The 23991-nt window shown below is 43.8% G+C and overlaps 1 protein-coding gene across 1 annotated transcript in view; it reads left to right on the forward strand.

Annotated features, from left to right (window-relative positions):
- LOC307217048 (cytochrome P450 2J2-like) overlaps positions 1–23991 on the forward strand; it is a 37286-nt gene that overhangs the window by 8282 nt on the left and 5013 nt on the right. Inside the window, exons 3-6 of the mRNA XM_079978061.1 lie at positions 17653–17802; positions 18005–18165; positions 19159–19335; positions 22652–22793. Coding sequence (XP_079834187.1) covers positions 17653–17802; positions 18005–18165; positions 19159–19335; positions 22652–22793 — 630 coding nt within the window. The remainder of the gene's footprint in view (positions 1–17652; positions 17803–18004; positions 18166–19158; positions 19336–22651; positions 22794–23991) is intronic.

The raw sequence follows: 23991 nt of genomic DNA on the forward strand, positions 1-23991 counted from the left end.
ATAGAGTATGAGCACGTATTCCTCATCATTCCGCTGTGCACTGGATACTGCTAATCAACATCCTGGTTATGGGCCCAGAACAACGCAGTCAAAGTGACGGATGGACTTCGGAGTGCCGGCAAAGAATGCAAAGGAATGCAGAAGGACGGATCGGACGGTATATCTGCGCGTCAAGATGATTGATGAGGTATGTGCTACTGCTCCGGGCAGCCTGCCAGCATCTAATTAATGGCTTTATGCCTGGACTTTGAACTTTTATGTCCGTTTGCCGGGAACAGGCAGCGGCTATGCTGGGGAAATCGAAAGTAACTTTTAAAAGTGCCTTTGGGGCTAAAGCAGCTGCAGAAAATAGTAACGCAGCACTATTTAAGGCAGCAGAGGGAAAGCACTTTTGAACTTGCCTTTGGCATGATGTTTGAGGCAGCTGCAGTAAAGCAAAGTGGCACAGGCTCACATGCAGAGGCTGTTTTGAACTTGCCTTTGGAATGAGGCTTGAAGCAACAGAGACGCAGCTTGTATAAAGCAGCTTGTTTAAAGCAGCAGAGATGACGCAGAAGGCTAATGCCAGAGTCATGATGGCCCTTCAGGATGCTTGTGGGATTCCCAAGCTCAATAAGAAGAACTATGCGGACTGGGTTATCTATGCTACTGCCGTGATTCAGAATGAAGCAGATCGCCGGGGTGCTGGCTGCATGGGTAAGGGGGAGACTTCACAGTCGTCATCCCAGAGTGCAGTGGAACCACCAGATGGCGCCAAAGCTTTGAAGGCAGTGAAATGCTACTCATGTGGACGTCTAGGCCATATGAAGAGGGAATGCAGATATCCCAAGGCCAAGACAGAGCAGCGCAGCGGAAGCTCATCGCGTGGAAAAGGCCAGAGCAAAGGCAAAGGTCCAGTGTCCAGGACAATGCAGCCCAAAGCAATGGTCTCACGCTTCACTCCAAAAGTTGCAGAGGTCCAGAAGACGTCTAGATCTTTCTTCGTTGTTGATTCAGCGGCAACGCACCACATGTGCAACGATAAGCGACTGTTCGTGTCTTTTACACCGCAGGAAGGTGCAATTCACCAGGCGGATGACCACACAATTCCCAGTAAAGGCTACGGAACTGTTGTTCTTCACAGTTTGGACTTATCGATAAAAGATGTACTTTATGTGCCGGATGCTAAACATAATCTGCTCAGCGTTGGACAGCTGAATGAGCGGAACATTGACGTTTCCTTTAAGAACAAAAGGTGCATCATCACAAAGAAAAATGATTATGTATTGCATGCTGAATATGTTAATCGTTTATATGTTTTGTATTATGATGATGTTGTGCAGGATGACACTTGTTGCATTGCAGGTTCTGACGAAAGTTTGCATGCAGAATGTATTCATGATTTTCTTCGAAAATTTGGTCATTTGAATTTTGAGGCAGTATCTAAAATGCCTGCCTTGGTTGAAGGTATGACTATTAAACCCTGCAGGTACCACATGAAGTGCAAGGCATGCGCAGCAAACAAGGTGAAAATGGCTGCGAAAGGTAAGGTGTCTAGTAGGCAAGCTACAGAACCATACCAAATTATTCATGCTGATTTAGTTGGACCCCTAGTGCCCTCTTTGGGTGGAAATAGGTACTTCATGGTTCTCATTGATGCATTTTCCAGGTATATTTATGTGTACAATCTCAAGCAGAAATCAGAGGCTTTTCCTAGGTTCAAGGAATTCTGTGCTTGGTTGGAAAATGTGCATGGTAAGAAGGTAAAGACTCTTTTCAGTGATCGCGGAGGGGAATTCACTTCTCAGCAGTTTGAAGCTTTTCTGTCTGAGAAAGGAATTCAACACGATTTGTCTAGTCCTCGCTCGCCATGGCAGAATGGACTTGCGGAACGAGCAAATCAGACATTGCTTCAAGGGTTAAAAACTTTGCTACATGATGCAAATCTTCCAGAGAGTTATTCGGCCGAAGCTCTCTCATGTTTCACTTACAGTTATAATCGCAGGTTGTCTTCAGCGATTGGTTGTACCCCCTATGTGAAGATGTTTGGCAAGAAACCATACATCAAACACATGAGAATTTTTGGTTCTGACATGTGGGTTCACTCACCACAAAACTCCAAGTTAGACAAGCGTGGTTTGCATGGTATCTTTCTAGGTTATGAGAAAGGTTCTTACAGAATAAGGATGACTGACTCTAAGACTATTAAGCTCACAAGAAGTGTTGAGTACAATGCCAAGTGGGGGGAGAATGTGGGAATTTTCCAATGTTATCCTGATGACAGTGATGAGACTGAGGATAGTCAAAAGCAACCACAGCAACCCACACCCACTGATGAAAGTTCTGGTTTTGAGTCTGAAATTGATTTGGGTGATTCAGAGGATTTCAAGAGTGCGAAAGCCTCTATGCGACCCTCTGAAAGTTCTGATCAGGAATTGGAGGAACCATTGTTCACAATAGGTCGCTTTTCTCCTAAGAAGGAAGAGGAGAGTGTTGAAGACCTAAGGCTAATTCGCAGGTCACAGAGAGCAACAAAAGGCAGACCTCCAAAGAGATTTGCTGATGAGTTTGCTAAGATAGCAGTAACAGCTGTTAAAAGCTCCAAGAAGGTATTTGAACCTTCAAGTTTCCAAGAAATCCAGGATTTGGATTCAAAGGAAGCTGAGCCATGGTTAAATGCCATGAAGGCTGAGCTTGATTCCTTGGAAAGGAACAAAACATGGGAACTTGTTCCAATAGTTCCGGAATGAAACTGCTTGGAAGCAAATGGGTCTTCAAAGCGAAGACTGATCAAAATGGCAAGATAGTCAGACACAAAGCCAGATTGGTAGCCAGAGGTTTTGCACAAGTACCAGGTGAAGACTATCACGAGACCTACTCACCCACAGTGAGGTATGAGAGCATTAGGCTTATGCTCAAGCTAGCTGCAGAGGAGAATCTACACATTAGTCACCACGATGTGAATACAGCTTTTCTGTACGGATCTCTAGATGAATCTCTTTATATGCTTCCACCTGATGGCGTACAGGTAAAACAGGGATTTGTTTGTGCTCTGAAAAAGTCCCTTTATGGTCTCAAACAAAGTGCACGGTGTTGGCACACAAAACTCACTGAAGTATTGTTTTCTCTAGGTTTTAAGCAAGGGAAAGCTGATCCATGTGTATTTGTCAAAGAGGAGGGGCAAAAGAAACTGTATTGCTTGTTTTATGTTGATGATTTATTATTCTTTTGGAAAGATGTCACAATGTACAATAACGCCCTAGCTCAACTGAAAGAGCACTTTGACATGAAAGATCTTGGAGAGGTAAACAATGTTGGGATTCAGAACTTACTGGGTTAATTTGTTCTGAGTTGTGCCTCCCATTCTGACGTGTGGAAGGAGGGAGGAGCTCTACTTGTTGTTCTCTCTTGGTCTCTGAAGGAGACGGACGCCATGAATGCTAGCAGTCCAGGAGAATCTGAGAAATGCTGAGCTGTAAATATTTTGCTGCAATAAAGAACTGATAAATTTGGACACACAGGTGCTTGGTGTGTTTGGATCTGAAGCAGACTGCAACGGTTTTTGTTCCGCTGTGTTTTTACTCTGCAAGGCGAAACCGGAGAGAAGCAGGTCTGCGCAGCTTGAGAGCTGGGAAGTGTGCCGGACCGCTGTAAACTGAGGCTAATTGGGGCTATAAAGTAATGAGCCAATCGTCACAGGTTATGGAGACCTAATTACCGCTTATAAAACTGTTGCTGAAAGTCTGCCGGTGCTTTGAAGTCTGCTGAGAGCTGAGAGCAGCTGGCTGGGATGCTGTGTTTTGCCTGATGCTGAGAGGCAGAGAGCTGAGAGAGCAGCTGAAGAATCGGGTGCCGGAGAGCTGACTGGTGATACATGAGTACAGCAGCTGGGGCCCCGGGGAAGAGGAGAGAATGGCAGACAGCCAGGTCCTTGAGGACGTTCCGCTTGAAAAGCTCACTTTAAGAAGTTGGGCAACCTGGTCCAGAAGAGTAAGGGGTTGGTTTCTGGTTACTGGGCTTTGGGATGTAAGCCAGAAAGAGCCACTTCCCCTGAATCGAGGTCCTGAAGGGACAGACATTGCAGGCTTTGAGGCTGCGTTGCCTGAAGATAGCCAGCAGAGAATGCAAAGAGAGCTTGCTATGCTAAAAGCATGTGTACACGCATCACTCTTGCCCAGTTTGGAGGGCGTAAAGTCAGCAAGGGCTGCCTGGGAGGTGCTGAGAAGTTTGTGTGAAACTTCAGCAGGAGGCCAGGGCCCTGGAGAAGTCATGAAGAGCCTGGAAATGGCTGTAGCCCCAGTCCCTGAGGTGCAAGTCAGGGGGGCTGAGAATTCCAAAGGCAAGTTTCAAAAGTTTTCCACTGTGAGTGCTGAAGTGAAACGCAGTTTCAGTGAGGGCAGGGCTGGCACAGAGGGCTCTTCCGGAAGAAGGGGGCCAGGCCAGCTGAAAGGAGCCCTGGGCAGAATTTTTCCACTGGTGATCGTCGTCGTCGTCAGCCAAAGTCTGGAAGGCTGCGGAGAGCTAGACGCTTCAAGGTCGGCCACCTGGACAAAGTGAAGATAAGGCCTAAAGCGTCGCGTGGGAACGCAGAGACCAGTCCGGTCTCCAAGGCAACGGAGGAGGCTACTTCTACGGAAGCTGCCAAGGTCCTGAGCAAGGGGGAGTTGGTTGCCAAGACAACCAGAGAGAACAGCTGCAGAAGCCCAAAGAGAGGGGGCAGCGACACGTTTGTTGCTATGGCGTTGTTTGAGGACAGCTCTGAGAGAGGCACTGACTTTCGCTTTCTAATCGACTCAGCAGCTAACCGAAACCTGATTCCAGAGACCCCTGCAGTCGAGATGTGGAATTGCACGGCAATTCCGGCTGGGAAAACTGTTCAGTTTGCAAATGGGACAAAGAAAAATGTAACTAATGTTGCAAATGTCTTTTTTTCTGTTTTGCAGGAGCAGATGGAAGTTTGCATTGTGCCAGGAGTGCAACACTGTATTTTATCTGTGCCTTATTTGTTGAAAAAGGGGTTTAAGGTTTGCTTTGAACACGATTTTTGTACAATCTCCAAAGGAGGGAAGCAACTGGTTAGAGTTGCAAAGGGGCAGAATGATCTCTTCATTCTTAAAACGTCTCTGGAGGGTGAGGGGAAGGTTGAGAAAGCACAAGCCCTGCGTGCTACAGTTCCCACTCATGTTTCATGTTCTTGTGCGTGGCATAAGAAGACAGCTCATGCTTGTCTTGAAGAACTACAGGTGCTACCTGAGGTTAGCGAAGGCTGTAGAATTGAGGAATGTGCAAGAGTCCTAGATTGTCAGGCTTGCAGACAGGCGAAGGTAAGAGGGTGCAGTTACCCCAGGGTGGAGAGGGTAACCACAAAACCTTTTGATCTTGTGCACATAGATCTGTTGGGTCCCATGAAGGAGCCAAGTTTGGGAGGGGCCAGGTTTCTGCTGACGCTGCAGGATGATTTTTCGCAGAACACCTGGACACATGGTCTCAAATCCAAGGAAGATGCAGCACAGCTGATTAGACGTTGGATTGAGGAGGTGGAACTAAGGTTCTCCACGAAAGTGCGGGCAATCGCTAGTGACAGATGCGCACAGTTTACTGGGTCTGCTTTGCAGAAGTTCTTTCACAAGAAAAGGATAAGTCACACAGTGACTTCTCCTCAACAGAGGGGGGTGGCAGAGCTCAGAAGTGAGGCTCTGGTTAAGGCTGCACAGGTGATGCTGTCAGATTCTGGGTTATCTCCAAGGTTTTGGATGGAGGCAGTTAAATATGTGAGCTTCACCTGGAATCGGTCCTACAATTCAGTGGTAGGAGACACCCCGTTTTTCATGCTTCACGGGAGGAAGCCTCAGGTTCACTTCCTCCGTGCGTTTGGGTCAACGGCCTCAGTGCCGGTGCCTGAAGCTTTGCGAGGGCCAGGTGAACCCAAGTTCCAGAAAATGATCTTCTGTGGGTATGAGCCAGCGGCTCGTGCATGGAGGTTTGCGTACCCGTCAGGTGATCAGAGTAAGCTGCTGATCAGTAAACACGCTGAGTTCTATAAGCAGGACGAAAGGTCAAAGACTCCTGCCAGACGTGATATTCTTTCAGAATGTCTTTCTGATTCAGAGCAGGAAGGTTCTGATGAGGAGGAAGGAGAGCCAGGGGCTGAGTCTGCTGATGACGATCAGCTCACTGACCAAAGTCAGGAGCAGGATGGGGCATCTCCACAAGTTGTAAAAAGAGAGCCCAAGAGTGAGCCTAGTTCTCCTGTGAGGGTAATTCCAAGGATTCGAAGACGCGTTAAGTCAGAGGGGGAATCCCGGGATGCAGAGGACACACCTGCTGACCACAGTGAGTCAGAGGAAGTGCCTGAGTTTGTGCCCAGGCGGTCCAGTCGCACAACGAAGGGAATTCCACCTGAGAGGTATCAGGCCACGGGTGCGTGGGTAAGTTTCGCACAGTGCGAATCTGAGAGTTGTGAGGATGTTCCACAGATGCCTGACAGGAACGCCAGGAGAGGGCGCAAGGCATTGGGGAAGGGATTGATCTCACAGAGGTCTGCAAAGGTACATCCACAGGTCTTGTCAGAATACTCGGCAAGAGGGGGTGTCGGGATTCAGAACTTACTGGGTTAATTTGTTCTGAGTTGTGCCTCCCATTCTGACGTGTGGAAGGAGGGAGGAGCTCTACTTGTTGTTCTCTCTTGGTCTCTGAAGGAGACGGACGCCATGAATGCTAGCAGTCCAGGAGAATCTGAGAAATGCTGAGCTGTAAATATTTTGCTGCAATAAAGAACTGATAAATTTGGACACACAGGTGCTTGGTGTGTTTGGATCTGAAGCAGACTGCAACGGTTTTTGTTCCGCTGTGTTTTTACTCTGCAAGGCGAAACCGGAGAGAAGCAGGTCTGCGCAGCTTGAGAGCTGGGAAGTGTGCCGGACCGCTGTAAACTGAGGCTAATTGGGGCTATAAAGTAATTAGCCAATCGTCACAAACAACTACCTATCTCTGGAAATAGAAAGAGATCAAGATGGTAACATTCTAGTACACCAGTCACGGAAAATTGCTGATGTGTTAGGCAAACTAAACCTGATGGATGCTAACCGTGTAGACACACCGATGACAACAGGTTATCAGGTAGATGACACTGAAGAAGCATTTTCTGACACTACACTGTACAGAAGTGTGCTAGGCAAGCTAAACTTCATTGCCAGATGTTCAAGACCAGACATTGCTGTTAGCTGTAATTTGCTAAGCAGACAAGTCAACAATCCTACTGTTAAGGATTGGAAAGCTCTGAAACGCATAGCGCGGTATTTGAAAGGCACTATGCATTACAGACTGAGATTTAACAATCAGAAGTCTGGTGGTCTTGAGATATTTGCAGATGCAAGTTTTGGAAGTGACACTACAGACAGGAAAAGTACGTCTGGAGTTTGCTATATGTACAATCAGGCTCTATTTGATTGGTCATGCAAGAAGCAAACAACAGTTAGCTTAAGTACTTGTGAAGCTGAACTGAATGCACTGTCTTATTCACTTAAGGATTGTGAATGGTTGTTACAATTGTGCAAAGACATGAAAATTCCTGTCAAATGTCCAATCCAGGTTTACCAGGACAACAAAGCATGTTTGGCTTTGCTGAATTCTGAAGGTTGTAAGCAAAGCACGAAGCACTTGCAATTGAAGTTGCAACATGCTAGGGAACGTATTCAGAAGGGACTCGTAACGGTGTCCTATATGCCAGGTAATGAAATTCCTGCTGATGTATTGTCCAAGATTGTATCAAGGGATCAACACTGTACCTATGTGCAGAAGTTGGGTTTGTACTGATATTGTACGAACATGCTGCCCAGTGATGTTCACAGAAAGGGGGAGGATGTTGGTTTCTGCTCTCTTCACTGTGCAGCGAAGTGCTTGTCACGAGACAGGTGTTTACATTCCACAGACAGCATTGCTGTTGTGTTTCCCACGGGAAAGGGAGACTGGATGTGACGTACACTGGTTTCCTGTTTTTCACTGTTCTCTCAGTGTGATTCTCTCCGTGCTTCAGAGGAGAGAGGATGCATTCTCTGCTTCGGCAGAGGCAAGATGTTTTTCTGTAATCTACCAGCTTTAAAATGTAAATAAAGCAATATAGAGTATGAGCACGTATTCCTCATCATTCCGCTGTGCACTGGATACTGCTAATCAACAAGTCTTGTGTCCAAAGTTGTAACATTTGTAGTCAAAACACCAATTTGACCATGCAACTTTCCCAAGAGAAAAAATGTCCTATTCAGTTCAGACTGGATTTCCTTTCCAACAGCCATTCTCTGCAATATCCCAAAGCTCCCTCTAGGGGAATTTAAGTTTCTTTTTACTCCTTTCAGCACAGATCCAAAAGTCCAGTTAAATTGTAACAGTCCTTCCTTCTTTTCAAAAGCAAGCTCGTAACAAATATAGACAACAGAAACAAAGTCCTCTTTTTGCGTCTTGACAGCTAGCTTGACAGCTGTCAAATTGTTCTATACTTCATCAACGGGCTCTCACGGACCACTCCCGGGTCCGGGGGGGGGGGGTGGCACATCAATTCCCAAGTTTAATTCTTTTCCTGCAGGCTCCCCTGCTTCCAAATAAAATTTCTTATAGTGTCAATCCGTAGAATTAAAGTCCTTTACAGAAAAAAAGAAAAAAAATCTCTCCACGACCTTAGTTGACAGGTTCTTTGCTTTAAATTATTTACAGAAAGGGGAGGCAGACTTCCTGTTTGGACCTTCCCCGATCGTGCCGAATTTAAAAATATTTTTAAAAATCCAATTTCCGTACTACTCACGGGTTGTTGTTTGAAATCCGAATGTCCACAAAAAGAAGTCAGCGCTCTCTGACAATGGCTGTGCGGCTTCACTCCGCAAAAATAGCAGTCGATTCGAGACACCTCGCCACTCACCCTGCATCACTTCGGAACCCCCAAAAAGGGGTTTCCGTGTGAGTAGAGGGGGGCGCTCCTGGTGTGAGCCGAATCCTACATTCCCAGGCTTCCTCCGCCTGGGATTTTTAGAGGGTCTCCGCCTTCGCCGCGGTGGCCAGACCCGATTTTGGCGGAGCGGGTTCCTCTGAGTCCGAGGAATTCTGCCATTGCCGATGGCGCTAACCCGGAAGTCTAAATACCTTTTTCATTTCATTATAAATAATCTCCCAGAATGTCTTAATCCTTGGGCATGTCCACCAAAGGTGAAAGAATGTACCTTCAGTCTCATTACATTTCCAACATTTATTTTCAGGCAAGTGATAGATCTTTGCAAGCTTGACTGGCGTTATGTACCACCTGTAAATCATTTTCATTAAATTCTCTCTTAGGGCATTACATGCCGTAAATTTCATACCTGTGGTCCATAACTGTTCCCAGTCAGCCATCATAATGTTATGTCCAACATCTTGTGCCCATTTAATCATAGCAGATTTCACCGTTTCGTCCTGACAACAGCAAGTTATACATTCTTGACAGATTCTTAATTTTAGGGTCTAACAATTCTGTTTCCAATTTTGATTTTTCCACCTGGAAGCCAACTTTTTTATCCAAATTATATGCCTCCATTATTTGATAATAATGGAGTCTTCCTGGTACTTCTCTCTCTCATTCACGGTTAAATTTTTCTCTAGAACCTTAGTTTTTGTCTTGTTCAACTTAAAACCTGCTACCTGACCAAATTCTTGAATCAATTCCAGAACCCTTTTGGTACTAAATTCTGGCTCCTGCAAAGTCAATACTAAATTGTCGGCAAATGCTTTCAATTTGTACTGTTTAGCTTCCACTTGTATGCCTTTAACCAATTGGTCCTTTCTGATCATATTTAACAAAACCTCCAGGACTGATATAAAAAGCAATGGAGAGATTGGGCAACCTTGTCGTGTTCCTTTCTCAATCTTAAACTCTTCTGTCACTACATTATTCACAATTAATTTTGCCTTTTGCTCTGAGTTAATTGCACCTATAGCATTTTCAAAACCTTGGCCTACCCCCATCCCCTGTAAATTCTTCTTCATAAAACTCCAAGAGATGTTGTCAAAGGCCTTCTCTGCGTCCACAAAAATCAAAACTGCCTTAGTATTAATATTCACTTGTAATTTTTCTAAAATATTAATTATATTTCTCGTATTATCAGACAAATGTCTGCCCGGGAGAAAGCCGGCTTGGTCTTTATGAATTTCTTCTATTAACCCCTTTTTTAATCTTTTAGCCAAAATATCTGCAAAAATTTTGTAATCCACATTAAGCAACGATATGGGGCGGTAGTTCTTAAGCTGTGTCTTTTCAGTCTCTGTTTTCGGTATAAGTGTAATATAAGCTTCCTTCCATGACTCTGGTGCCCTTTTTGTCGGTTTGCAAGCCCCCTCCATAGAGGCTGGCCCCTCTCACTGTCCTCGGAGCTTGCTTACCGGTAACCTCCTCTGGCTGATATCCAGACAGACCAGGGAGATTTTGATAGGCGACATTTTCCCAAGCATGGGCAAAATGCACAACCCCTCCCTCCTGCTTCCGCAGGGGAAAGAAAATAAGTCAGAAATCTATTTACATGATGTTTATTTCTGACATTACAGCGCTAGAGAAAAACATGTCCTTTCAGTTCAGTTCTTCCAGCAAGTCTGACAAACTTTCTGAACATGCGCACACAGAAGGTTTCAAGTTACACTCTTCACAAAGACTTATCCAGCCTGTGAACATCCTGGGAAATTTTTCTTTCCCACAGATAAGCGCATCATGTGGTGTCAACAATCTGGCTGTCTGCAGTGGTGATGTTTCCATATACTGACACTTTTCCCCTCCAATATTTCGTTACAGACTTCCTTCAGTGGTTGTATTAACCATTCTTTCAGAGACCTGTAGTACCTTGAAGTCAATCCATCCGGTCCTGGAGATTTTCCTAATTGCATATCCTGGATGGCCCCTTCCACTTCCTGATCTGTTATTTTATAGTTCAACATTAACTGGTTTCCCTGAGAGATTTTATGTAATCCATTTATTTTCAAAAATCGATCAATATCCATTTCCTTCTACTTTTCCTGTGTATAAAGTTGTTTAAAATACCTCTGCAAACACTTCCTAATCTCCACTGGGTTCTGGATATTCTTTCCTTCCACTTCCAAATTCGTAATAGTATTAAGTTTTTGTCTTTTTTTCATTTGCCAAGCCAGCAATTTCCCACATTTATTTGCCGATTCAAATGTCTTTTGTCTCATCTGTTTGATCTTCCATTCTATTTCCTGATTCGTCAATTTTATGAATTGTACTTGATATAACTTTATCTCTTTCAGGATCTCCTGTCATTTTGGTTTTCCTCTCAACTTCTTCTCACCTTCCTTTATTTTTTCCAAAATTTTATCCTTTTTTTCATTTTGGGTTCTCTTCTTAATTGCATTCTGTTGTATCAGGAATCCTCTCAGGACTGCCTTGCTTGCATCCCAGATTACTCTTTTTTCCACTGTTGTGCTCATATTTATCTCGAAATAGTCTCTCAAGGTTTTTGGGGCATTCTTGATCACTTCTTCACTCCTAAACAATGTGTCATTCATCCTCCATCTGAAGGAACCAATTGGCGTCAATCTCATTTCCATCTTCACTGCATTATGATCAAAGCAAGTCTTGGGGCAAATCTCCACTTTACTGGTCTTCGGAGCCAATCCTCTAGTTACCCAAATCTGGTAAATTCTTGTCCATGTCATTTTGGCCTCAGAGAAGAAAGTTCCCTTTCTTCCCAGAGGGTTCTTCATTCTCCAAATATCAGCTAAGTCCATATTTTCAGTCATGTCAAAAAAAGTTTTTGGTAGTCTACCATCTTTGGTGACTACCTGTGTCTGGGCCTTATCCATGTTTGTAGACACCACTCCATTCATATCTCCCATCAAAATCATATTATAGTCCATATAATCCAACAGAATCTCATGTAATTTCTTTAAAAATTCCGATTTTTAAAGAAAAATTCATTTGGTGCATAGATGCCTACTATCAAGAATTTCTCTCCTTGTGATTGAATTTCGATTGCAACGAATCTTCCTTGGTCATCTTTGAATATAAATTTCGGTGATAGGCTCTCTTTTGCATAGAGGACTACTCCTCTTTTTTTAACTTTATCTGATGAAATGAATTCATGACCCAATCTTTTATTACTCAATATCTTCTTGTGTAGCCTTATCACATGTGTTTCTTGTAGGCAGATCAAGTCCAATTGTTCTTTTTTTAATAAATGAAAGACTGCGCCTTTTTTCGGGGGAGTTCAGTCCATTAACATTCCAACTTACTCTGATTTTCCTCCAACTGCCCCCAGTGCTTGCTCTTCTTCTGTTGGTAGTATCGATGGCAGGTTCACTAGGGGGTCCAATCCAAAGGATAATGCTGCTATCTCCACTGTTCCTTCATTTGGTGACCTTCTGTCCAATGCTCTTTGTTCAAGTCCTCTATCTGGCGATTTCCTGTTCGATGCTCTTGGCTCTTTTCCAGCTTCCTTCTGCAAGTCTTCTTCGTATTTATCCAAAAACTTTACCTTGTCTTCTACCGATGTTATTTTGATTTTCCTTCCTTTGAAACTGAAGGGTAAACCTTGGGGAAACTCCCACCTAAATTTGATTTCGTTCTTTCTCAGCAGGACAACCAAATCTCCGTAGTCAGGCCTAAGATCCAGAAGATATTTTGGGATGTCTTTAAAAAGTTCCACTCTTGACTGTTGAACTTCTAAGTTCTTCCGATAGTGCCAACCCAAAATTTTATCTCTTTCTTCTTTAGTTTGTAGGGTAATCAAACAATCTCGTATTCTATTTTTCTCTTTTCCCCCTCCTCTTCCAAGTCTGAAAGGCCTCACAATTTTAAATTCCTCTTGATCCAAAGCCACGTCCCAAAAATCAGCAAATTCCTGCATAAGAAAGTCTATCAAACTTTCCTTCTCCAATTCAGGCAAAGCTCTGATCCTCAAGTTCGTCTGTTTTTCTTTAAGTTCAATCATAGAAAGGGTCAATTTGTGATCGTCAAGTTGCCTCTGCAGGTCTGGAACTCTCACTCTCTAATTGTATTACTTTGCATTCCACAGCAGCAGCTTTTCCCCTAGCTTCCTCTGCTGTCTGCCGTATCAAAGTAGACTTCTGTACCAATTTCTGAATAGCCTCTGTATTGGTATTCACTTTGTGTCCCAACTTATTTATACTTTCTGTATTTAAATTTATACTTTCTCTGTTTAAGTCAATTTTAGTAGTTGCCGTGTCAACTTTCTTGTTAAGTTGATCCAAAGAGTCACTTATCTTGCTTAGTGCCACCGCTAAAGCGTCTTCTGACATTCTTTTCAATTTAGAATGTACTGGCACAGCAGCTGCAGAGGAAGAGGGACCTGATGTTGAGGCTCTCCTTGGCTGCTGCAAAGTCTTCCCAGACCTTAATGTTTTTTCAGAAGTTGGCTGATCTATTTTTTCCTTTCCATCTGCCATAACACTTAAAGATTCAAGGTCAGTCTCACAGTCACACAGTTTATCTTGCAGTGGAAATTCCCTAGCCCAGCTCTTGTAACAATAGCAGCTTCCTCTAGGGGGAAACAGTTTCTATTTGTCAAAACAAAATAAAAAAATCCTTCCAGTAGCACCTTAAAGACCAACTAAGTTAGTTCTTGGTATGAGCTTTCGTGTGCATGCACACTTCTTCAGATACACTGAAACAGAAGTCACCAGACCCTTCTATATAGTGAGAAGGTGGGGAGGGGTATTACTTAGAAGGGTGGTGGGATTGGGTGATTGGCAGATAGCTGTGATGAGCCTGTTGACGACTCTTAACGACTGCAATAGGTCTTACAGGAAAAAGCAAGGGGTGAGAAGGTGAAAAATGGCTTTGTCATGTATAATGAGATAAGAATCCAATGTCTTTGTTCAGACCAGGTCTCTCCATGGTTTTAAGTTTGGTAATAAGTTGCAATTCAGCAGCTTCCTACTGGAAGGAATTTTTTTATTTTGTTTTGACTATGGCAGACCAACACGGCTACCTATCTGTACAGTTTCTATTTGTATTAGTCTGTAATTTCCAAATATCCAAATACAGTTCAAATAAGTAGACTTAGTTTCAATTTTCAACTTTTAGTCCTTTATAACACAGACGGAAACAGTCGCAAGAATGTAATTCAATGTATCTCTTCTTATTTATCTAGCTGTCAACGAACGTTCCAAAGCACCTCAATAGGAGCCCGTTCCCAGGGTCAGAGCGGTAGTGGTTTTAACTCTCTTCCCACTCTCTCCTGCAGGCAAATTCAGTCTGAAACTTCCCCCCCTCTTCTCCTGCATCCGAGGGGGGTTCAATATTGATATTTTTTTCCCGGTGAAAATTTAGCCCTTTACAAGTAGGCTTTCCAAGGCTTCAGCTTACAGCTTCCTTGCTTCAGTCTATGTACAAAAGGGGGAAGGCGGACTTCCTATGTTGAACCTCCCCTGTTTTCGTTGCCAGATTAAAGCTTTTTGAAAATCCAATTCTCCTACTTTATTCTACTCATGGGTAGTTGCTGTAATGTCCGATTAACCACAGGAAAAGGTCAGCGCTCTCCGGTAACGTCTATGCGGCTTTGCTCCGTGGAAAAAGCAGTCGATTCAAAGCACTGCGCCACTCACCTCACATCGCTCCAGATCCCCGAAATCGGGTTTCCCCACGAGCAGGGGAGGCGCAAAAGGTGCCAGCCGAATCCCCACGTTCACAGGCTTCAGCGCCTGCTATTTTTAACGGGTGTCCGCCTTCACCGTGGCGGCCAGACCCAAATTCCCACGGGGCAAATTCCTCTTGGTCAGAGGAATTCCGCCAGTACCGATGGCGCTAAACCCGGAAGTCCCATCTTTCCCAACATCAGGGTCTTTTCCAGGGAGTCTTCTCTTCTCACAAGGTGGCCAAAGTTTTGGAGCCTCAGCTTCACGATCTGTCCTTCCAGTGAGCACTCAGGGCTGATTTCCTTAAGAATGCCTGTAAGACAGAGCTATTCTGCCTGGCTTTCAATTTGAATTTAGCCTGGTCTTTTATTCCCCTTCCTCCCCTCCCCTCCCCTCCACTTTTTATGAAGACTACCCGCTCTGGGATCCCACAGCTAATTCTCCCCTGGTCTCCTCTCTGGCCCAAATAGGACTAATTTAGCCAGCTAGCCCTGGTGATCATCTAATGTTTTGAAGCCTTAATTGTGCTGCCCCTCGGTGAGAAAACAGAGGAGTCAAACTGACACCAGGGTGTGGTTCACGGAGAAAGAGTTTATTTAGTTCTGTGCAGAGGCGGCCAGCGGAATCGCTTCCATAGGCTGGCGGCATTTACAGCAAATAGGCAAGCACTTTTATACCTTTCCCTATCGTCTCACCCCTCGTCATCCTTTCCTTATCTAATCATGATACATTCTTTCCATTCATTCCATTCCCTTATATGGCTTGTGCAATGCCTTGTTGGCATTTCTTAATTGGTCCCCGACAGTCCCCCCCTGGGCATGTGCCCTAAGCCTTGCCTATGCAATTTACTCACATGACTTGTTTACTCCGGGACCGCCCTTGCATGTTTCCGCCCTACCTTATCTCTCTGCACATTCCAAGGCCCTACCTTAATCTTCATTTTATATTCTTGTGTCCTTCAGTTTATTGGCTGGATTTTCCCCCTAAATTGATTTTTGAATTCTGAATTTATTGTTATTCACGTTTTATACTGTATTTTATGCTGTTTTTTGTTGCATCAATTAAGTGTTTTAAATTTGTTGTTAGCCGCCCTGAGCCCAGTTTTCTGAACTGGGAAGGGTGGGGTATAAATAAAAAAATATTATTATTATTATTTATTATAAAAGGTTTTAAAACAGTACAAAAACCAACAACTAAATATGGGTTAAAACAATAAAAGGTATACACCTATTGAAGTGACCTTTGTACACGACTGGGAAAGCTTGTTGGGGGGAAAATGTCTTCCTTTTTGGGGGGAAAGTGCAGAGTCATATTCTGAATGCAGTTCCAAAGAACAGGGACATTCACTCTGAAAGACACAATGTGAATCACTGTGGGGCTGGCCTGCCCAATAATTCCTCTCACTAACTCCACAGTTTATTACTGGTGCTAAGGGCTCCTCCAGAAAACTTTTTTTAATTGCACATTCATAATGATTTGTGCTCATAATACTTTCAAGGTGGTTGTATCCAACTTCATTGTCAATACTATTTATGCCTGCAAAGATTTTGAGGTGATCATACAGTTTCATTTCCATTCTGTCACATCCTTTAACTTTCTGCTGAAAACTACAAATGCACAAACTTCTTTTTGTCCCACTTTTGTTGCAATATAGTTTCCCCAGACAGAAATAATGCAGTAGTGTTCAGGCAGTTTTGCAGAAGAATTAACAAAGCAGAATATATCCACCATTGATGCATTACGTCTTGTCAAAAATCTGGTGCAGAATTCACCCTCAGTAAAAAACCCCAAACCTGTCTAGCTGGACCAGTAGAAGTAGTAACTGGTTGACACCACACATTATATCCTTAAAAACAGTGTCGAAAAATTGGCTGAATTGGGTTTGTTTGGTTTTCCATACTTTTTATTGAAACTTTTCAGAAACACTAACTAAGCAAACAACAAAAAAAGTAAAAGAGAGAAAGAAACGCCAAGCTCTCTCTCTCAAAGGTAGATCTTAACTCTTGTCTCACACAGAAGGGAGTGGACCCTCCCAGCTCTCACCTGGGTGCTTCCCTTTCTTCCCCCAGTCTCCCACCCTGGGAGATCTTTCCTTCTCTGCCTCTCACACAGGGTCTTTCACCAGCCGGCTATCACCTTCAAGTGTGTACCCAATAGTCCTCCTCCATTCCAGTATGGTGACTTTATCTCCCCAAAAAATTCCAACCATTCCTCCATGTTTTTTTTTATATAAAAAACAAATTCTTCATTTCTATTTAAACAGGAATCTCTGCACTGTAGTCATATACAGTGGTACCTCAGGTTAAGTATTTAATTCGTTCCGGAGGTCCGTACTTAACCTGAAACTGTTCTTAACCTGAAGCACCACTTTAGCTAATGGGGCCTCCTGCTGCTGCCGCGCCGCCAGAGCCCGATTTCTGTTCTCATCCTGAAGCAAAGTTCTTAACCTGAAGCACTATTTTTGGGTTAGCGGAGTCTGTAACCTGAAGCGTATGTAACCTGAAGTGTATGTAACCTGAGGTACCACTGTACAATATTGAAAAATAACCCATAGTTATTTACTTGTTGTATATTCATTATTTTACACCCAGTTTTATATCTTGTGATCCCATTTCCTGTAGGCAGTGATTTTCCATCCTAATTTAGCAAGAGAGAAAGAAAAAAGCTCCTTCCATTTCCACCACTTCCATTCTTTTCCCAATAGCATCACCAGAAGCTTGATAGATAGAAGTGAAATTTGATCGTGATGGCCTTCCATGGAAAGATCTAAACTTGTCGACATCACACTGTATCAGATACCAGGTTTCTCTTCAAAAATCAAAACGGTAGAGCTGTCGAGAAATCTCACTTTTTGCTGATACTGTAAAGTGAGCATGCCTGTGACGTCATTCTGAGCATCTGCACATGTGCGAGCAGCAAAACCCTGAAGTAACCTGTTCCGTTACTTCCGGGTCGCCGTGGGAGGCAACCTGAAAAGATTTAAGATTTAACCCGAAGCGACTTTAACCCGAGGTATGATTGTTGTTATATCTCACTGATTTTCAATAGGTATTGCATTATCAAATGGTCACACCTGGAGGCAACAGAGACGCTTTGTTGTAGTTACTCTGCGGAAGCTGTGGCGGGAAAAGAAAGGCATGGAGCAGCAAGTAGCAGAGGAGGCCCATCAGCTCGTGGAGGCTTTTGCACGTTCAAAGGGTATGTTATGTTAAGTGATGGTGCTGAGCTGGCATATGGAGATATATTTGTGTCCTACCTCTGTCCATTTTAGAAAGGAATGTGATATGCTTTTCTTGGTTCCTAATGGAGATTCCAGCAGTTTCTCTTGTCCACCATGAAACCCCACTCTCAGTATGAACTGGACCAGCTGAGCTAACATTAGTATAACTTTATTTTGCAGGACAGCCACTTGACCCTTCCATGCCCATCGCTACTTCAGTCTCCAACGTGCTATGTGCTGTGGCTTTTGGGCACCGGTTTGCTCTTGAAGATGAACGGTTCCAGAAGCTGATAGAAGCCATAGAATTTATCCTACAATTTGTATGTAGCTCTGGTTATGCTGTGAGTAGTCATTTCCATTCCTGCCAAAGGGCTTTAATACCACAAATCAATATTCTGATAGACGGTTGGAGAAGTGAGATCAGGTTTAAATTGATCTGAGATAAGGGCCACTAATTATCTCACAGCCTGATCAATTGCTCATGATTATCATTGAGATAAAAAACACACCAAAACCCCCCATAAAAAACAACAAAAGAAGACTTTTTCCACCACAGGAGACTCTTTAGAGGGAAGATGGGACAAAAATGGGAAAATGACTTTGAGAACAGGTCATCTAGAGCCCACCAAAGGGAACAGAGGTGAACAAAATAATCTTCTCAAGAAGGGAATTACATAGTTTTGTTGCCATCATGGAAAACTAAATGTGTCTACTCTATACCCACCTAGCAGTGGCAATCATGATGGCGTCCATGGTGAGGCCCCTGCAGCCATCACTTGGCTGGAATTTTTTTTAATGAAAGAGAGACCAGCAACTCAAGCACTATCGCTATTGCTGAGGAAAGCAGCCCCCTTCTGGATGATCAACTAAACCCTTTCCTCAAATTTAAGTTCAGTTCTCCACATTTCTACATCCATTCCTAATCTGTAAAAAAAAAAAAAAAAAAAAAAAAGGACTCATGAAACTTACCGTACTTGAATTTCCCCCCATCCCTATTCTCCACCCATGTCCAACTAACACAAACGGGCACTAACTTGTTCCAGGAGAGGTCCTGAGATAGTGCCCAGTTTTGAAATTATGCTGGGAAGCTGGAAAAATATTTTGAGCCATACTTTTCTTTCACATTTTCAGCTAGGGATAATTCACAGAATCCAATCATTGTGGGATTCCAGAGAAGCGATAGACACCTTCCTTCTTCTTAGTGAGACTCAAACTAATATGCTAGCCTTGAAGAATAATGCAGATCATGTTTTCTAAAGTGCTAATCCAAAGCACAAATGGTTTGAACAAGCTTCCTCATGGTAATGGCAGCATTTCTGCTATCTTTCCTTTAGCTTTATGAAATGCTCCCATGGCTCATGAAACATCTCCCAGGACCCCACAAGAAGGCCTTGTCCTGCTCAGAGATGGTGCTTTCATTTGCAAAGGAAGAGATAGAGAAGCATAAGGAGAATCAATCTCTGTATGAGCCACAGGATCTCATTGATTTCTATCTACTTCAGATGGAGAAAGTAAGTATGTGCTTGAAACCAAATGCTGCTCATCCAAGGAATCATTATATTCCATGTTATGAGTGAACAGAGAGAGGAGCTGAGGGAAGTCTGGGGGGTGGGGTGGGAGGGCTGGTTTTCTTTTTGGGGAGGGGAAAATAGGGGGGGAATGAGGATGATATGTTTTTGATTAATTGTTATGTTGAAATCTTTAACAAAAAATAAATATAAGTGAATACTAATCTCTTGCCAGGACACCAATATCTCTCTCTGCCCCCCCACAACTCCCTCATAGTCATTTTAATTGCTAAAGTGAGTTGACATCCTTCCATAGGCATCTACTAAAATAGCTAGGAAAGGATAGATATTTTCATGTACAAATGTGAATGCAAATGAGTATCTGCTTCAAAACTGTAGGCCAGCGGTGTAGCGTGGGTTGTCAGCACCCGGGGCAAGGCAAGTAATTTGCGCCCCCTAACCCGGGGCAAGGCAAGTAATTTGCGCCCCCTAACCCAGGGCAAGGCAAGTAATTTGCGCCCCTAACCCCTAAACTGCCGCCGCTGCCAGCTTCTTTTTGCTGCTGCCTGGGTTGGGGTATTTACGGTAAGGTAGCCACAGCGGCGGTGGCGGGTCCGTGTCAGGTGATCTGAGGCGAGTTGCCGCTGGCGCTGCCGCCCAAACAACACCGCTTTCCCGGAGGAGGAGGGCAGAGAGGCGAGGAAAATGCAACATGGCCCAGCAGCTGCAGCAGCAGCAGCGGCGGCGGGGTTGTGAGGAGGGGCTGCCTGGTGTGTCCTCCGCGGCCCTGACGTGCGGGGACCGCGGCGAGCGCTGAGAGCCACTTTCTGCCGGACGCCTTCAGCCCGGACGCACGCACAGCTCGTCGGTTCCGCGAGACATGGGGCTCTGCTACAGCCTGCGCCCGAGGCTCTTCGGCGACTCCGGAGGCAGCGAGCGCGCCCCCCCAGATGTTGCGCCCGGTGCGGCCGGCCCCACTGCACCCCCCACGCTATGCCACTGCTGTAGGCAGCTCATTCAAGGAATCATTATATTCCCTGTTATATGTGAATACTAATCCCTTGCCTGGAAACCAGTACAGTGGTACCTTGGTTCTCAAACTTAATCCGTTCCAGAAGTCTGTTCCAAAATCAAAGTGTTCCAAAACTGAGGCATGCTTTCCCATAGAAAGTAATGGAAAATGAATTAATCCATTCCAGACTTTTATAAACAACTCCTAAAACAGCAATTTAACGTGAATTTTTCTATCTAATGAGGCCATTGATCCATAAAATGAAAGCTGTAATCACTGTACTGTACTATAAAATAAATAAAACAGTATTGTGGATGGATAAAAATTAAAATTAAAATTCTTTCTTACCTGCGCTGATGATAGTCATTGTTTGGATGGTGGGTTTTTATCCATTTCCATAGTCACACAATCAATCAATCAATCAATCAATCAATCAATCATAAAATGAAGAACAAGCTACAGTCACAAAAATGAAAAAGCCACACAAACAAAAACGCAAAAAATAGCAAAAACAAAAGCACCAAATGCCTCCGTGAAGTTTTACATTTATTTTTCTGTCAAACGAGTGTGTTGGTCATAGTAGCCTGTTGGTTTTTGGTGAGTTTACCAGAAGTCTGGTAGGGACTTCTGACAGGAGCTTTACAAGATTGTTTTTGATAGTGAAGCCTACCTCATATATTTGACATTCTTGTTCAGATAGACCTTTCCAGAAGAATGTGTAGCCTCCTTTTTCTTCCTTCAGTTGTCCCTTGCCTGCTCTTTGAGTTTCTTGAAGCACTGCAATATTGATGTTAAAATGTCACATCTCTCTTGCAATGATGGCAGTTCTGCGTTCAGGATGCTCATTGTCTGTGTTATATCTGTCCATATATTCCATGTTCCAAAGTTCAATTGTCTTTTACCACCGCTGGGTGGTGACCCCACTGGGCGTGGTAATCCAGTCAGGGAAAAAGAGAGGCAGACTATGTTTAGGGCACCTTTTCTAGCCCCTCCCCCATTTTGGAGTGAGCAGAGTAGATCCTAAAAAGGGCTGCTCAGTCATGGATACAGCTGCCAAGCTGCTCAACTGCCTTGTTCCTTGAGTCAGAATGAGTGAATCTGTATCCACCGCCCATGTGCTGTTTCATGACTAAGGGCTTCCAGATTTCACAATCCTGCCCCTGTTACCATATGCTGATCACCATGGAACTTTTGGTGTTTGGGTTTGGGATGGGTTTTTTGGAAGATGCCTGTACGTGAATTTGTTTTATGTCTGTAAATCAGTGCACACTGACCAATGAACAGTCTTCACAGTAAGGCTCTGTTCTGATGGCATGAGTTGACATGGCAACCGGTAAATTCTTATTTGCTGCAGCTTTCATCCACCTTTACAGCCAATAATAATAATAATAATAATAATAATAATAATAATAATAATAATTTATTATTTATACCCCGCCCATCTGGCTGAGTTTCCCCAGCCACTCTGGGCGGCTCCCAATCAGTGTTAAAAATAGTACAGCATTACATATTAAAAACTTCCCTGAACAGGGCTGCCTTAAGATGTCTTCTGAATGTCAGGTAATTCTTTATCTCTTTGACATCTGATGGGAGGGCGTTCCACAGGGCGGGCGCCACTACCGAGAAGGCCCTCTGTCTGGTTCCCTGTAGCCTCACTTCTCGCAATGAGGGAACCGCCAGAAGGCCCTCGGCGCTGGATCTCAGTGTCCGGGCAGAACGATGGGGGTGGAGATGCTCCTTCAGGTATACAGGACCGAGGCCGTTTAGGGCTTTAAAGGTCAGCACCAACACTTTGAATCGTGCTCGGAAACGTACTGGGAGCCAGTGCAGATCTCTCAGAACCGGTGTTATGTGGTCCCAGCGGCCACTCCCAGTCACCAGTCTAGCTGCCGCATTCTGGATTAATTGCAGTTTCCGGGTCACCTTCAAAGGTATCACCCACCTGTTCTGCCGTTGATGACTTCTTGGGTCATTCTTTGTCTAGCTGCTCCCCTTTGACCTTACCGCCGTGGGTGACCCTGCAGGGAGTATGAGATTCCCAATGGCTTCACTCACAAGGGTCATAGGAATGTGCAAGCCCACTCACCACGAAAAGGTGATGATCCAGCGAGTGAGGGCAGCAACAGTAAGGGGGGGTGGCAGCAGCTTCCCATTTCACCTTAGGCACTATAAGAGGACACCCCACTTCTCATGAAGCATGTGTGGCCACCCTGGTATGGTAATAAGTGGGGGAAGGAAGATAAAGTGCTGAAGGACAGAATGTAATGCATGTAAATGACATGTCACTTTCCCCATTTTCAACACCAGAGCAGGAATGATCCAGAGTCCACCTATGATGAAGAAAACTTGGCCCAGTGCATTTTTGACCTCTTTGTAGGAGGGTCAGACACAACTGCGTGTTCTCTGAAATGGGCACTTCTCCTCCTGGCAAGTCATCCAGATATCCAAGGTGAGAGAGGAGAGCCAGGGCTTCTCTTGACCACTAGGGTGGACCATAATTCTTTAAAGGTTTCATAAGGAAGCCTACAATAGTAGGGTTGGAAGGGACCCCAGGGGTCTTCTCATACAACCCCCTGCAGTGCAGGAATCAGCACATTCCCCCCTCCAGTTTGATTCCATTCCACAACCTGTTTTGTTTTGCAAATCTGCTAGCAGTTTCTTTATGCAGCAAATGTACAAGAATGCCCCTGCTGTGAAATAAGTAACTGAGCCTCATTCCTGCCTCTCCATGCTCCATTACATGAGGGATGCGGGTGGCACTGTGGTCTAAAGCACTGAGCCTCTAAGGATTGCTGATTAGAAGGTTGGCAGTTCGAATCCTTTTTTTTTTTTAAATTCTTTTTATTAATTTTCACATTAGATCACCAAAAAGAAAAACAAATCAACGGTTACAACAGTTGTAAAAAACCCCAACACACACAAAAAAGAAAACTAAATAAATATCAATACATAACGTATAAACAATGTCGATTTCCATTACGCTTCTTTGTCTTCTCATTTATATCTTTATATCTTTAAGTATTTTAATTATTCTACACACCTATTGACTTCCATCCCTCCCGGTTTCAGGCTTCTTAGTATGAATAGTTTGTTTCTCCTGCAGTTGATAGTTACAATAATTTGCACATCGTAAGATCTATATCAGTCCTGCTATAGTTTTTAGGTTCTTGTAATTCCCTTCAATATAAATCATAAATTTATTCCAGTCATTAATAAACTTTGTATTCTTTTGGTTTCTAATTTTTTGTGTCATTTTTGCAAGTTCTACAAATTCGAATAACTTTGTTTGCCAATCACTAATTGGTGGGATACTTTGGCTTTTCCAATTTTGGGCAATTAATAATCTAGCGGCAGCTGTAGCATACTGGAATAATGTCTTATCTTCTTTTTTAATTTCGTCCCCAATTATTCCCAGAAGAAAAGCCTCTGGTCTTTTGGGAAATGTATATTTAAATATTTTTTTTAACTCATTGTAAATATATTCCCAGTATTTCTTCATTTCGTCGCATGTCCACCACATGTGGAAAAAATTACCTTCTTTAGTTTTACACTTCCAGCAAAACTTATTCCCTGTCTTGTACATTTTCCCTAGCTTTGCTGGGGTAATGTACCACCTGTACATCATCTTTTCTAAATTTTCCCTCAGT

The sequence above is a fragment of the Podarcis cretensis genome (assembly GCF_951804945.1).
Source record: "Podarcis cretensis genome assembly, chromosome: 5".
In the NCBI taxonomy this organism is placed as follows: domain Eukaryota; kingdom Metazoa; phylum Chordata; class Lepidosauria; order Squamata; family Lacertidae; genus Podarcis; species Podarcis cretensis.